General features: G+C 41.2%; 1 protein-coding gene across 3 annotated transcripts in view; it reads left to right on the top strand.

The window, feature by feature from the left end:
• The window catches only part of LOC115477388 (gastrula zinc finger protein XlCGF58.1-like), a 43842-nt gene extending 33590 nt beyond the window's left edge, over window positions 1-10252 (top strand). For all 3 annotated transcript variants that reach the window (XM_030214240.1, XM_030214249.1, XM_030214255.1), the window contains one exon: window positions 6876-10252. In XM_030214240.1, coding sequence (XP_030070100.1) covers window positions 6876-9223 — 2348 coding nt within the window. In that variant the 3' untranslated portion in view covers window positions 9224-10252. The remainder of the gene's footprint in view (window positions 1-6875) is intronic.
• The last annotated feature ends 6766 nt before the right edge of the window (window positions 10253-17018 follow it).

The following is a 17018-nucleotide window of genomic DNA, read 5'->3' as shown; positions in this document are numbered from 1 at the left end:
CTTGAAAACCTAACACATCAACAGGGTTGTCAGAAGCTATTCCTTCCACTTCCAGGACAGCTACTACTTCTGTGATTAGGTTGCAACAAAACTTTGCTCGTGAATTGGGAAACAGGGAAAGCAAAACCTTTGTTGCAAGTCCTGTGTTGGAAATTTGAATCGATGAGGTGGAGGTGCAATGTTGCGTGGACACTGGCTACGAGGTGTCAACAATAACTGCTAGTTTCTTCCGGGAGCATCTACAAAATGGTGTGGAATTAAAGAAAGTGACACTCGTGAAGTTATCCACAGTAAATGGAGTTGATATCCCAGTACTCGGATGTATTGACACTGAAGTAAACTGCCTAGGACAAAATGTGAAGCATTGTGGAATACTTGTGTGACATGATGCCACCTACAACCGTGTGAATCCGGTGCCAGGTATTGTAGGCATGAATATTCTGAAGGAACTAAATTGGGACCTGCTGGCAGAGGATTGGCTCAGAAGGGGTGAGGTATACTGAATCTGGAAAGAGGTCCAGAATAAAAAGAGAGAAAAAAATCGGATTTGTTAAGTTGGTGGGAAGAAGGGTAATTCTTCCACCTTTGACGGAGTCCATGCTTTTGGGGAGCTGTGTAGCGCTTCGAGAATGTGTGGTGGTAGCTGGTACGGAGAAAGCCATATTGCCGGCTACAGTCTGCGTGACAAATACGATAAAGTGATGATACGAATATTGAATGCAAGTCAGCGAAAAGTCCGACTACCACCGAGGATCCGGGTGGCGGAAGTATTCCAGCCAAGAGAGATCCCGGCACTCTTACCTGTGCAGTGTTGTCTGGAAGGGGACACCATGGTAGTAAGAAAGTGTCAGGTGGAACATGAAGGAAGTTCGGAATTAGAGAAATTTATTCAAAGTTTAGCAGTAAAAATTGGCTGGGCTGAACTGACGACAGAGCAAAGTTGTGAACTACAATTGCTGTGCAAGCATCACCGAGTGTTCTCAATAGATGACGATGACATAGGGTACACAGATCGCATATACTGGAAACCATCCGCCAATTAAGCCTATAGAAGAGTTTCACCTCTCGTGTATGAGGAGTTTAAGAAACGTGCAAGATTTCGTTTCCCAGGGTATTTTGGAGCCAAGTATGAGCCCTTGGGCTTCACCTGCTGTAATCATTAGAAAGAAAGATTGATCAATTATATTCTGTGTGGATTATTGAAAACTTAATAGTGTTACTGTGAAAGATGCATATCCACTTCCGCGAATCGATGAAGCTTTGGATGCTTTAAGTTGTGCTACTTTGTTCTCCTCTCTTGATTTAACATCAGGATATTTTCAATTTGCCATTGATGACAGAGACAAGCAAAAAAACTGCAGTGACTACCCCGTTTGGATTGTATCAATGGACCCGAATGCCTTTTGGCTTAAGTAACCCCCCAGCAACGTTCCAACGACTCATGGAAGGAGTCCTGAGTGATTATGTCTTTGTCATCCTTTTACTATATTTAGATGGCATTTTGATCTTCTCCTCTGACTTCAGAAGTCACTTGGAAAGGCTGGACAAGGTGTTTATACGTCTAACTGAATGTGGCTTAAAACTGAAGCCCAAGAAGTGTACTCTGCTATCTAAGGAAGTAAAGTATTTAGGGCATGTGGTGTTTGCAGCAGGAGTCGCTGTGGATGGAGAAAAGGTTGCTGCAGTTCGAGATTGGAAGGTGACTATGAAGGAGGTGAAACAGTTTCTGGGAATGGCCAGCTACTATAGAAAATTTGTTCCCAATTTTGCCAAGATAGCTATGCCACTTCATAGATTAACTGGCAAAAACAAGTGTCAAGCTAAGAACATCCCTATACAATGGGGACATCTGAGTGTCAGGTGGCATTTGAACAAATGAAAAAGAGTCTACTGACTGCACCGGTGTTGGCTTACCCCTTGTTTGACTGACCTTTTATATTAACAACTGATGCAAGTCATCGAGGCCTTGGGGCTGTCCTCAGTCAAAACCAAGATGATATCGAGAAAGTAATAGCCTACGCCAGCAGAGGCTTACGAAAATCAGAGCGTAATGACCAAAAGGTGATGCTATAGCATCTTTAAATTAGAACTACTTGCATTGAAATGGGCCACAACGGAAAAATTTAAAGATTATTTAATGTATAAGAAATCACAATCCGTTGCGATATTTGGAGTCTGCCAACATACATGCCGGCTCCTGTCAGCCCAGGACTCCACAAGAGCCCTGGGTAAGTGGCTCTTTTAAATTTCTTTATTAAAAAAAAAAAACCCAAAACATTGGACCCCTTTACAGAGAGCGAGCAACACCAGACCTTGTGGGAACGGAGGGAGGGAGGTGGGGGGTGACACCGGAGCTTGCGGGGGGAAGGAGAGTGCGATACTGGACCCAGTGGCGGCGGGGGGTGGGGGGGGGGAGAGCGAGCGACACCGGACTTTGAAGGTAGGGAGAGAGAACGGGAAAAAGGGAGGCGTCTGTTGTACCGTAGGTTCAGGGGTTATTACCGCTCCTGCGGAGTGGGGAAATAACCTCTTCTTGCACCTGTGATAAAACTTTGAAATTTTTTCTGATTCCTGCGGATTACTGCGGTTTACCGTGATTACCTGCTCCTGTGTTATTCTGTACTCCCCACGCTCCCTATCACGCTTTTTCCAAGCTCTCTACTTAATCAAATGCCTTCACACTATCACCTTGAGGGCATCTCAAAAATCTCCAACAAAGACCTCACCATTATCGTTACTTTCCATATATCTTTGAATAACCCCTTAAATCTCATTACAAACTCATTTATCCCCCAAGAGTCCTTCATTCAACCGCCAAAAGGTTTGGCTCCTCTCTCCCTCCAAGCCCCTCAATGCAATCAAAAAAGGCGCATGGGTGGAAATCTAAATACTCTCTATATTGGAATCCCCTACCTGATCCCAAAGTTGACGGCTGCACCACAACACATTTATGTGTTGAGCATGAGAACAAAAAGAAAAAGTTTTTTGTTCAGGGTGCTGTAGCTGCCAGACATATAAAAAAAATCCAAATATTGACTAACTGCAAAAGATTATTTTTTTTTGTGATGGGTATGGCTCACTTCACTACCTCCCTTAGAGTGATCCACAGAAGCCATAGGTGGTAGATTAAAATCACTGCCCATAGCTGTTGCCCACTATACAAATTAAGACAGGCTATGCTGCACAGCACTAAAAAAGGCCCCCTTACCCATATTAGGTGCATAAAGATTTATCAAAGTAAGTTGCCCAAAAACTGCTAGAAATCTATCTGTCTTATCCCTAAAGATGCTAACTCTTACCTGTATAAATCACCCCTCCCCTTCCCCTCTGTGAAGCCAAAATGTACAAAACAATCACTAAAGTCATGATGGTGCAGCAGGTGAGAATCCTGCTGCCTGATATGGGTCTCTTGAAGCAAAAGAACATCCCACTGAAGGCACTTTAACTCTCGAAAGGCTACTGCACTTTCCGGGTCATTCAGGCCATTAACGTTCCAAGATCCCACCCAAATGCCTGTTCCTGTCTCGACTCTCACCCTTTACCTTTACCCGTCCCCCTCCCCTCCCAGCACCTCCCAACTCTGACTGACCAGGTCCCCTGCTAGCCAGCTATCCCATAGAGGAAGAAAGCCATCGCTGGAAAGGACACCAACCCCAAGAAGAATCCTAATCCCTTTCCATGCACACCAACAGTCAGCACCCCAAAACATGTGACCCCCTCCCCCCCATACACACACACTCACTCAAACATTACTCACACCACACAGCAAACAAACCCCCAATAGTAAGGCCATACTGGGTGTGTAAAAGAAAGAAGATCTGCATCAAATAAACACAATGTAAGTCATGTAGCTGTGACCTCTGGAGCCAAGTGCTCTGCAATGGAGCGCACTTGTTGCCAGGAAGTCTTCTTCAGTTTCTCTGGAGAGGGCCTTCCTGAAGAGACCCTCACTGGAAAATCCGTGCAGCCTAGATCTGCCAAATCCTTCCACGCTTCCACAGTTGTTTGCATGAGACGTGATTGACCTGCCATTGTAATCCACAGCCCAAAAGGGTGAAGCCATCTATAGCGCAATCCAGCTTGTTGCAAATATCTGGTGACTTCCCTCGAGTCTCTACACTTCATAAGTGTAGCTTTAGCCAAGTACTAGTAGTGTTCTAGCCAAGTCCTGTTAGTATTCTATTGTGGATTAAAAACTGGTTAAAAGATAGAAAACAGAGAGTAGGATTAAATGGTCAGTATTCTCAATGGAGAAGGGTAGTTAGTGGGGTTCCCCAGGGGTCTGTGCTAGGACCGCTGCTTTTTAACATATTTATAAATGACCTAGAGATGGGAGTAACTAGTGAGGTAATTAAATTTGCTGACGACACAAAGTTATTCAAAGTTGTTAAATTGCGGGAGGATTGTGAAAAATTACAAGAGGACCTTACAAGACTGGGAGACTGGGCGTCTAAATAGCAGATGATGTTTAATGTGAGCAAGTGCAAAGTGATGCATGTGGGAAAGAGGAACCCGAATTATAGCTACGTCATGCAAGGTTCCACGTTAGGAGTCACGGACCAAGAAAGGGATCTAGGTGTTGTCGTTGATGATACGTTGAAACCTTCTGCTCAGTGTGCTGCTGCGACAAAGAAAGCAAATAGAATGTTAGGTATTATTAGGAAAGGAATGGAAAACAAAAATGAGGATGTTATAATGCCTTTGTATCACTCCATGGTGCGACCGTACCTCGAATATTGTGTTCAGTTCTGGTCGCCACTTCTCAAAAAAGATACAGTGGAATTAGAAAAGGTGCAGAGAAGGGCAACGAAAATGATAAAGGTTGTGGTCACACCATGGAGTGATACAGAGGCATTATAATATTCTTGGCCTTATTTACGATCTCTTTACTAATAATTACTTTCATCCGGTTTGCTGTTTTTGGCTGCCACCACACACTGGAACAAAGATTTCAGTGTATTGTCTACAGTGAAACCTAGATCTTTTTCTTGGTTGCTGACTCCCAAGGGGGACCCTAGCATCAGGTCACTATCTATGACTTGGATTATTCTTCCCAATGTGCATCACTTTGCATTTGTCCATATTAAATTTCATCTGCCATTTGGATGCCCAGTCTTCCAGTTTCCTAAGGTCTTCCTGCAATTTTTCACAGTCTGCATGTGTTTTGACAACCTTGAGTAGTTAGTTTTATGTCATCTGGAAATTTAATCACCTCACTTATTCTGATTTCCAGATCATTTTTAAATATCCCCAAGTAAAACATTATGGGGAATAGAATTTTCTTTGTATGTATAAAAGGCCTTGTAAAATTACCCCCAGGGGATACGTGTGTAAAAGTATACATGATAAGATGGCATATACTTTTGTACAAGTTGACTGTGCAGGTGTATTTGGGATGCAGTTTGGAAAGAGCATTGGTGAGTTGTGAAGTACTCATGTAGTTTACAAAATTATGCTCCTGCATATATACTTTACCCATGTAACCATGCATCTGCCTCTGAGAATGTCTAAATGTAGGCACATGCATCTTAGCTGTGATTGAGCAGGTTTGGTGAGGTTATTTTATAACGATCCATAGGTTACTGTAATGCCATGTATGCCAGACTTCCAATGAAGTGTTTACAACTTCTCCAGTTGTTGCAGAATATGGCAGCTAGCCTTCTATTTAGATCTAAGAAATTTGATAAGAGTGTTACCTCTTTTACTGCTGCTTCATTGGTTACCTATTGATGCCTGGATATTCTTTTAATACAGGATACCTGGTCTTTAAAATCTTTAAAAGGCTTTTCCCCTTTGTATATGCTTCTTTGATTTATTTTCCCATACAAGTAAGATCATTAAGATCTCATGATCACTTTCTACTTCATTGTCTGGATATTAGGCATTTAAAATTTTTAAAAATTATTGTTACTTCTTCTATTAGGCAGCTGCCTTTTGGAATAAGTTTCTACAAGGTTTATGTTTACAAAAAGACTTTCTTTCTATGTCACTTAAAATGTTGTTTGATACTTCTTTGTAATTTGGGGTTGATTTATTCGGTTGAAGTTTGATGGTTTTTAAGTTTAATCTAATTAGCTTGTAAGGTATGATCTAATAATGTCTAGATAGCATGTAATTGATCTGCTTTGAACTGTTTCTGAATTTAGTGGAATATAAGAATCCTGATTAGATTAGAGTAGGTATAGACTCAAAATAGGTGCCTACATGGATTTTCAACCTAGGTGATATAATTTTCCCTCCATAGGGCTAATATTTATTATTTTTTGCATTTCTTTGTAGTAATTTCCTTCAGTGCCTGTTATATTGTCATCTACCACCACTCTTTAGTTATAATGTTCCGTTCTGTGCTAAGTTAACCTGTCTTGTGCATTCCATGTCTACTCCTCCAACATGACTCTTTCACTGACATAATGAGTGTATTTTCAAATTGCCTGCACTAGAACAAAGTGTCTAGGTACTACATACGCATAGTTTGCACCACTTTTCACAGGTAAAGTTCAGAAAATTTATAAACAGTAAATGTTTGAAATGCGATCTGTTATGCATGAATACTCTCTTGACATAAATAAGTATCCAACATTGTTTCTCCCTAATTCATAAGTAAAATACTATTTATGTGGTTAAATGGCTTTGATAATAGTTCTGCATAATCACCAGAGATGGTACTGGAAGGATGCATGTATATGTTTTCCTTTACATGCAGAGGATATGATACAGTGTTGCTGGGCATGTAAAACAGGATGCTTTTTAAACATTTCAGATTGTGCACTTTTCAGGAGCATAGCAGAAACGTATCAGGATAACACAAATGTTAGTGAAAGAATTATACTAAAATAATAATCCAATTTTTGCTTTCTTTTTTTCTTTAAATTTAGAAAACGATAATCTCAGAAACAGTAGTAAAGAGACACACCACTGGAAGCTCGGTGAAAATCCAGAAGAGAACAAGATGTTATCGGAAGCAGAGAAAAAGGCTAGTGCTTCTTCTTATGACTGGGGAAAAAAGTTTAAGAATCCATGCATATTGACAAAGAAGCAAATCAATTCAACAGGATACTCAGCTCTGTGTGATCAAAGTGCCAGTACTGCTACACATACAAGTGAAGAGAAGATAAACCAAGCAAGAGAGCAAACATGTGATGTATGCAATATATTCTTTGGGTATCATGTACTTCTGAAATCGGAGAACAGATCTGACACTGTGGAAACACCATCTCAATGTATAGACTATGGGAAAACTTCCTCTCAGAAGGAAGAACTGCAACAACAACAGAAAAAATACACATGTTCTGAGTTCAGGAAAGGTTTGAGTATGAAGAAAGAACTACTACAGTGTCAAAATATTAATGAAGAAACCAGAATGTGTGTAAGTGCAGAATATGGAAAATGCATTTTTAATAAATCAAACCTCACAAAATGCCAGAAAATCCTTACTGATGAGAGAGAATCATCATGCCTTTGTGACAAGAGTTTTAGTCAGGAAGAAAACCTCACAAGAAATGCAAAGTTCGACTCTGTGGACAAACTAGTTTCAAGTAACGAATCTAAGAAAAGCTTTTTTTACAGAAAAGCATTTGCAAGACACCAAATTCAAACTGAGGAGAGATCATATACTACTAATTGTGAAAAACAATTCTATAGGAAGAAAGACCTCTCAGAATGCCAAAACACCCAATATGGAGATAAAAAATTTTCATGTATTGAGTGTGGTAAAGGCTTCAATCAGAAGGCAAAACTCATAATCCATGAGAGATGGCACATGGGGGTGAAACCATTTATGTGTTCTGAGTGTGGTAAAAGCTTTCATCAGAAAGAAAAACTTACAATCCACGAGAGAGTTCACACAGGAGTGAAACCATTTACATGTTCTGAGTGTGGTAAAAGCTTCAGCCAGAAGGGGAAACTTAGCATCCATGAAAGAATTCACACAGGTGTAAAACCATTTATATGTACTGAGTGTGGTAAAACCTTTTACCAGAAGGGACAGCTTACTGTCCACGAAAGAATTCACACAGGTGTAAAACCATTTATTTGTACTGAGTGTGGTAAAAGTTTTAACCAGAAGGGACAGCTTACTATCCACGAAAGAATTCACACAGGTGTAAAACTGTTTACATGTGCTGAGTGTGGCAAAAGCTTTACACAGAAAGCAAAACTTGCCGTCCATGAACGAATTCATACTGGTGTGAAACCATTTACATGTGCAAAGTGTGGTAAAAGCTTCAATCAGAAAGGAAAACTCACCATCCATGAAAGAAATCACGCAGGTATAAGACCATTTGTATGTGCAGAGTGTGGTAAAAGCTTTAGTCAGAAAGGAAGACTTACAATCCATAAGAGAATTCACACAGGTGAGAAACCATTTAAATGTATTGGCTGCAGTAAAAGCTTCAAGCAGCGTTATGAACTCACTGTCCACCAGAAAATCCATACAGATGTCAAACCATTTATGTGTGATGAATGTGGTAAATGTTTCAGACAGAAAGTAAAACTTACAGTCCACAAGAGAATTCACACAGGATTAAAACCATTTACATGTAGTGAGTGTGACAAACGTTTCAAGCAGAAGTATGAACTTGACGTCCACCAGAGAACTCACACAGGTGTCAAACCATTTACTTGTGTTGAGTGTGGTAAATGCTTCAGTCAGAAAGCAAAACTCACAATCCACCAGAGAACTCACACAGGTGTCAAACCATTTTCATGTTCTGAGTGTGGTAAATTCTTTACTCAGAAGACAAAACTCACAGTGCATATGAGAATTCACACAGGTATCAAGCCATTTACATGTACTGAATGTGGTAAAAGCTTCATTCAGAAGGGAAAACTCACAAGCCACATGAGAATCCACACAGGTGTCAAACCATTTACATGTAGCGAATGTGGTAAGAGTTTCACTCAGAAGGCAAATCTAACAGTTCACAATAGAATTCACACAGGATTCAAACCATTTACATGTACTGAGTGTGGTAAAAGCTTCAAGCAGAGTTATGAACTTACAGTCCATCAAAGTATCCATACAGGCTTCAAACCATTTATGTGTACTGAATGTGGTAAAAGCTTCAGTCAGAAAGTAAAGCTCACAGTACATCAAAGAATCCACACAGGTATGAAGCCATTTACCTGTAGTGAATGTGGTAAGAGCTTCAGTCAGAAGTCAAATCTCACAGTCCACAAGAAAATTCACTCAGGAGTGAAACATACAAGTTGTTCAGTTCAATAAATGCAGATAGAAGCAATGTGATCACATATTCAAATAACATGAGAGTAAGATAGAAGGGCATTAAAAACAACATATAAAACTGAATACATTCTAGAACCCTGTAGCTGACATGATATCATTGGAGTCTGCCTTGGCGAAGTCACTGCTAAGGTCTCAGCATATGCAGACAACATATTATTAAATATGTACCACTCCAGACTGCATACTGACCACCTTGGAAACCATATCCCAGTACTCTGTTCTCTCTGGGTATAAGATGAACATAGCAAAGACTAAGATTTTGCCTCTTAATATCCCGAAGATGAAAGAGCAGTTTAAGTGGTCCCTGATGAAGCTGAAGTATTTAGGTTTGCTTTTTGCCCCCACCATTGAGAAAACTATACAACTGAACGAAAGATGTGATGTCCAAGTGGTACCTGCTACATTTGTCTTTGTGGGGGCACCTGGACTCTATTAAAATGAAGGTCACTCCCAAACTTAATATGCTTAGAATATTACCTATACTCTTAGACCGAAAGGTGTATAGAAAAGTTGCTCTGCTCGTTCCTTTGGAAAAACAAAACACCCGTTTATACTTTAAATATATGAAAGCATTGTTCCTCGGTTCCAGAATACAAATATTTCCAGATTTAAACAGAGAGACTTTGAAACGAAGGCGTGAGTTTTTGGGTTTAAAACAGAGGACTCTTACTTTGAAAGGAACATTCCTATTGAAATTTCCCTGCAGATGTTTTCTTTCTCTTAACTCTGTTAACTATATGTTTACCAATCCGAAGAAAATACAAAGTTTTATTGCCTTTAAGGAGGAAGAGAATCGTTCTAATCAGAACAATCCAGTAGGCTAATGCTGTTAAATTCGATTGTGGGCTTAGTAGTTCGCCTGCTTGCGTGTTTATAGTATTTCTTATTTTGAATTTTTGCATTGTGTTGTGCCTCATTTAATAGTGGACTAAATAAATGAAAGTATTTACTAGAGGAGGTTATACCTTCTAGATTTATATTTCTTTTTCAGTTTTATGTAAAATTCAATTACTGCTATTGCAGTCATGTTATGTGATTGTAAATTTAGAAAATTATAAATAAAGAATTAAAAAAAAAAAAAAAAAAAGAAAACACCCCATATTGCTCTGAAGAGACTGAAATGTTTTAAAGAAAATGGGGGGGGGGGGGGGGGGGGAGGGGTGAACTTTCTTAGTTTTTATGAATATCGTGGTTTTTCTAATGAGGCATGGTGTCTTATGGACAACAGACAAGTGAGACCTCAATACCCCTTTATGGCTATGATGCAAGCAAGAGTGGTGTTTGCATATTCTTTTCTGACTACTACCTGCCATGGTGTTCCACTTTACATTGCCTGGTGACACACTTTTATGCACACAGAGAGGCTTATTTTCAAAGCACTTAGCCTCCCAAAGTTCCATAGAAACCTATGGAACTTAGCCTCCCAAAGTGCTTTGAAAATATGCCTCAGAGGGTCTTTCGCAGAGTGAAGAATTGTATGTAGGTCAAATGGTGCACTACCACAACATTGCCAGTATGGCGGAACACCCTATTGAAAATACAAGATATGGTCATAGACTGGAAAGACTGGCAGAAAGCAGGGAGCTGGTGCATTGAGCAACTGACAGAAGAGTCGCAATGTTTGTCCTCTGACCTTTGCTCTAAATACCCCAGCCCACCGCATCGAGGTTACAGATGGCTGCGGTTACAACATTGCTTGAGAACTTCCTTATCTATTACCTCTCTGAAGCCTAAGAGCCTGAATGGGAGTTGGTGACAAAGAGCTATACGGATACCTGAACTCCTGCCCAGTGGTCTGAATGCTGGATGAGGCTTTCAAAGGTAACATGCTCTGTGTCTATCACCCAACCTGTTCGTTTTCTTATGCACAGAGTGATATGGACGCCATACAAATCAAGAGTAACAACTGTTGGTCCTATGGGAAGGATGTTGGGACTCTTGCACATATGTTTTATTACTGTGTTTAATTAAAAATGTTGTTGGGATAATGTCTGGCACACTATCAGGCTCATTTTCGAAAGAGAAGGACGCCCATCTTTGGACACAAATTGGAAGATGGGCGTCCTCACAGGGTCGCCCAAATCGGTATAATCGAAAGCCGATTTGGGCGTCCCAAACTTCACGGGGGCGTGTTGGAGGCATAGTGAAGGCGGGACTTGGGCATGCCTAACACATGGATGTCCTCGACCCATAATGGGAAAAAAAAAAAAAGGCGTCCCTGACGAGCACTTGGACGACTTTACCTGGTCCTGTTTTTCTTACGACCAAGGCACAAAAAGGTGCCTGAACTGACCAGATGACCACCGGAGAGAATCGGGGATGACCTCCCCTTACTCCCCCAGTGGTCACTAACCCCCTCCCACCCTCAAAAAAAATCTTTCAAAATATTTTGTACCAGCCTCAAATGTCATACTCAGATCCATGACAACAGTATGCAGGTCCCTGAAGCAGTTTTAGTAGGTGCAGTGCACTAAAGGCTGGTGGACCCAGGCCCATCCCCTGCTGCCTGTTACACTTGTGGTGGTAAATGTGAGCCCTCCAAAACCCACTGTACCCACATCTAGGTGCCCCCCCTTCACCCGTAAGGGCTATGGTAGTGGTACACAGTTGTGGGTAGTGAAATTTAAGGGACTCAGCACACAATGTAAGGGAGCTATGTACCTGGGAGCAATTTATGAAGTTCACTGCAGTGCCCCCTAGGGTGCCTGGTTGGTGTCCTGGCATGTGAGGGGGACCAGTGCATTACGAATGCTGGTTTGCATTTGGTCGTTTCTGAGATGGGTTTCCATTATCGCTGAAAATCAGAAACTACCAAGTCTAAGGAGAACCATCTCTAAGGACGACCTAAATTTCAGGATTTGGACGTCCCCGACCGTATTATCAAAACGAAAGATGGACATCCATCTTGTTTCCATAATACTGGTTTCCCCGCCCCGCCATCAGGACGTTTTGCGAGGACATCCTCAGCAACACTTGGGCGGCCCTTTCGATTATGCCCCTCCACGTGTCAACTATGATATTTTAGAACCATTGACATACTCTGTTCTGATCCTTGGCTCTACTAGGCTCAGAAATTCCAGAGCCGCAGGCAAAATTACTTTAAAAACTGCTATTCTTGGCAATTAATGTTATCCTACATTGCTGGAAAGATGTAATGAGAGTTGAATATTGACATGTAGTGAAACACAGTCCCGTTCCCCCCCCCCCCCCCCCCCCCCCGATATTTAAAACCATTCATCTGGCCAGGAACTGCTCTTGGCTGTTTAAATGGCACTTAACTGGCTATTCAGCAGGAGATAGCTGGTTATCTCTACTGAATATTGCCTTTTATTGTTTTTCGGATAGCCAGTTATATCACACAATATAACCAGCTATCCACTGATATTCGGTGCATCACCAGCTATGTCTGGTGACCAAATTAGGCTGCTGAAATAGCTGGAATATCTTTGGCCGATTTAAACTTAACCAGCTAGCATTGAATATCGGCTTGGCCGGTTAAATTTATACTGGCCAAAAGACACCCAGATATTCAACACCGTGCACTAGAAATGGCCCGGCATTGAATATCCAGACAAATTTATGTGGGCTCCCTCCCACTGTCTCAATATCAGGCTCTGTGTGTCTTATAGCTAAATATGAATGAGTAGCTACAAAGAAAAGCAACATTTTATGTAGGTTTGAAAACGTATGAGCCCCTGAGAGACTTGCCAACTATCCACTTACTAATTTGACATGTCTTGTATGATGATTGTATTTTGGAATATATTTTGGGGATTTTGTTTATCTTTATTCAGACCACCTAAACTTCCGGAAATCACTAAAAACCAACCTGTTCAAAAAGGCGTACCCCATCGACCCAACTTAAGTGCCTAAACCCTGCAACACAACGATACCAAAGCTTGTAATAGACTATTCATAACTCATTGATACCAAAGTTTGCAATAAACTATTCATAACTCTTCCTCTCTATGATTCCCAATCAAACATATAAACGGGGAGTGACCGTACTCACTCGCAAATGCGCAGTAGAGACTTCCCTGTCCCGCCCCCGCGTCAATCCGTGATGATGGGGGAGGCGGGACAGAGGGAAACTGCGAAGGGGAGGGAACCGCCAAGGTCGGCACCGATAACCCCCCCCCCCCGAGGTCGCTGCCACTGGTACCCCCCCCCTCCCGGAGTCGCCGCTGCCACCACCCCTCCACCTGGCTGTCTCTTTGCTATTCAACTTACATCTCCGCAGCAGGCAGATCAGTTGAGCTGCCGTTGGCCTTCCTTCCCTGCCTGTGTCCCACCTTCGCTGACGTTACGTCACACGAGGGTGGGACACAGGCAGAGAAGGATGGCCGACGGGAGCTCAGCTGATCTCTGCCTGCTGCGGAGATGTAAGTTGAATAGCGGAGAGACGGGCCGGGTGGAAGGGTGGCAAACTCATGGGGAGGCGGGGGCGGTGACCCACCAGCCCGTTTTAACGGGCTCAATGGCTAGTGTGTCTATAACACACGAACCTTATCCGACCACATTAACTCCTTGTATTTGTTTCACTACTGGAGATGGCGAACGCCTCTACAGGACAATGTAAGCCACATTGAGCCTGCAAATAGGTGGGAAAATGTGGGATAAAAATGTAACAAATAAATAAATAATAAATTTTACAAAAGAGGACAAAAAAATCTATTTGAATTAGAAAACCAAATAAATTGCCTTAAAATGTACAGAGTAAATTCTGGATTGACCCAGTGCATTAAATTCACCATGAAAATGTACCAAATTATCAAAAAAGGGCAGTTTGTAATAATACATCAATGTTCGGCAAAGAATATTTAAGGGAGGTTCCCTGTCACTGTTCTTGTTTTGTCTAGCACCAAACTCCTTGAGTACTCATTAGCTCATAGTATGGATTTAGCCTTAATCCCAGAGGCATTGATGACTCACAAAACATCACACCTTCTACATATGGATGATTTGAAGCTGTGTTGTTCCTGTGAGTACTGTTTGATGGAATAATGCTGAGTAGTAAAGTATTTCTCAGATGACATTAGGATGACCTTTGGTCAAGACAAATGTACAAAGGCAAGTTTTATTTATGGAAACAAAAACTGAAAACATTTCTCTGAGGGAAGACTGTAGTATTAAAGTGTTTGAGTAGGAAGCTATGTTAAGTATCATGGAGTAGATGAAAATGGGAAGGACGCATGAACAGCTCCTGACCCACTATGGCAAAGTCGCGAGTGAGAATCTTCCCTATCTAGCTATGGGGAAGAGAAAGGGTAAACCCGGTGTACCTTGCTCCACAGGTCGGGCAAACTCCCTTTCCACCCAACAGACGACACTGGAGGAATCAGGACTGCTGCTACAGAGGACTCAAGTTGGTGCTTCGAGGGGTCTGACGGAGACTTCGGACCTCAGCGTTGAGGGAGTGACTTTAAGTCCCCCTCTGATGGCAACACCCCTGAGACCCGAAGGAGAATTGCTGGGTACGGAGAGACAACTGACGGGGGCTTCCGGAAGTGTAGCCCTTGCAGTTAGTAATGGAGACCCCATAGCTACCTCGTCCCCTCATGAAACATCTTCGCAAATGGGCTTGATGCCACGAGCCTCTCAGCCTGAGCGACGCTGGGATGAGCCCTCCGTTTGTATCTGGGAGATTGTGAGACCAAGGATTGTCACAATGGACTCCAGCTGGGAGGCGATTCAAGGTCTATTATTAGGCTACAAGTAGCAGAATCTTTGCGAGGAGATGTGGGGAAACTGTCTCAGGCTCACTCTGAGCTTTCGGGTAAGGTTACTGAGCAGACGTCCAGGATGGACTTCTTGAAACAGAGGTAAAATCCAATAAAATTTCTTTGCTAGCAGTTATTAAAGATAATAATATTCAAAGGAAGAGAATTGATTATATGGAGAATCAACTGAGGAGGAACAACCTTCGATTTTTGAATTTCTCCAAGTCTCCTTTGATTCCAGCCAAGGAAATGTTGAAAAAGTACTTTATTGAAGTCCTAGGTTTCCCCCCGGAAGCTTTTCCCCCATTGACTAGAGTGCTTACAACCTCTTCAGTCTGATTTAAATCTAACACAGTTTTTGGAAAGTTCAATGGAAGTTATCACGGAAAGGACGACATTGCTGGTGTCGTTTGCCCTAGAACTGGACCATAATAACATATTCAGGCTTTTTTTTCGCCATATCTCTACACCTTTTCTGGGCTCAAAAATTCAGGTTTTTCCTGATCTCTCTCGAGAGACACAAAGAAGAAGGAAAGATTTTTTTATCACTGAAAGCAAGGGTCCTACAATTAGGGGGGACCTTTATACTTAAGTTTCCTTGTAAATGTTATATTTCTTTAGAATCCACTAATTATATTTTCTTTGAACCCGGAAAGCTTACAGAATGTATTGTTAGTAAAGAGTAACGTGTTGTTAGCCTTGATGGAACGCTAAATCGGCTGCTCCGACTTGAATTCTTGCCCTTCCCTATTTATTAAGTTTTCTTGAACTTTTGTTGGCTGAAGTGGGATTCCACTTCAGCCTTGCTTACTTATTTTCAAGTACCTAGTTCTTGGATCATTTAATGTGGACTAACAAAAATTATACTTTACCTGATTGTTTATTTCAATAAATATTGTCATTTTCTTTTATTCCAATTTATGTATTTGACATAAATGTAATGATAAAATGAATAAATAAAAAAGATTCATGCTGTCAACTTGCAATCCTGATGCTCTCATACAGCTTTGAAATTGAAAACTGAAAAATTAAATGTGGGAACAAGAAAACTCCATGCCTATCAGGTAATATATAAGAGCAATGTATGCCACAATGTGTTTAATATGGTAGATTATAGTTGCCATCATAAGACATCAGAAATTCTTAACATCATCAACAGACCCAAATACTCAAAAAGTGGTAAAGTGTAAAGAAAAAAATCAGAGTGAGTCTCTGTCTTGAAACACGGACAAATGTTAAGATGAGGAGAGAGAACGAGTAGGAATTCTCCATCACAGGATGGAAAGTAACAAACTATGTAAAAGTCTCTTTAAACTAATAGACCACAAAAACAAATGGCTAAGATACAAGACCTATTCAGTAAATGGTGTTGAAAATTGGGCAGTGGAAAAAATATGCGCTCAGTGTGCTCTTTATAGAAGTGCTTACGTGCATTCCAGTGCCCAGCTTTGGGCGCGAGGACTTAAACCAACTGAAACATGTAAATCCTGGCACACAACATGCATACTGCCCCCAAATTCTGTAACACTCAATAATTTTTTTGGAACACCCATGTGCTTCCCATAGCCATGCTCCCGTTTAGGTGCACGAGAGGATTTGGGTATAGATCCTTGTAGAATCACGCATAGCCAGGTCCATGCACAAATCCAAATTAGAGCCAATTAATGTCAATAATTGTTAACAGCTAATTATTGATAACTAATTTATTTGCAAGCAGATCTCAGGATTGCTTGCAATTTTGGACTCAAATTTGGGCACCATTTTTAGTAGCATCCAGGGGACAATGGAAAATGAAAAGATTTACTGAATAAACCATCAGTAGATCAAATCTTGACATAAGAATGTTTAAAGACGAGGTGAACTAAAAGTTGCGAGATTGATAATTACAGAACAAGATAATTGGCTATATACAAGAGATAGAAAAAGTAAATACTGTATCAGAATGTATGCTGTTTCAATAGCTTTCAGGCTTGTGGGCAGTATATTAGAAATAAAGATGGTTTGGATCAGAGTCCTGCATATGTACATATTTACATTTTCAGCTCTACTGCCTG

The sequence above is a fragment of the Microcaecilia unicolor genome, chromosome 1 (genome assembly GCF_901765095.1).
Source record: "Microcaecilia unicolor chromosome 1, aMicUni1.1, whole genome shotgun sequence".
In the NCBI taxonomy this organism is placed as follows: domain Eukaryota; kingdom Metazoa; phylum Chordata; class Amphibia; order Gymnophiona; family Siphonopidae; genus Microcaecilia; species Microcaecilia unicolor.
This window is presented reverse-complemented; position numbering and strand designations above follow the sequence as displayed.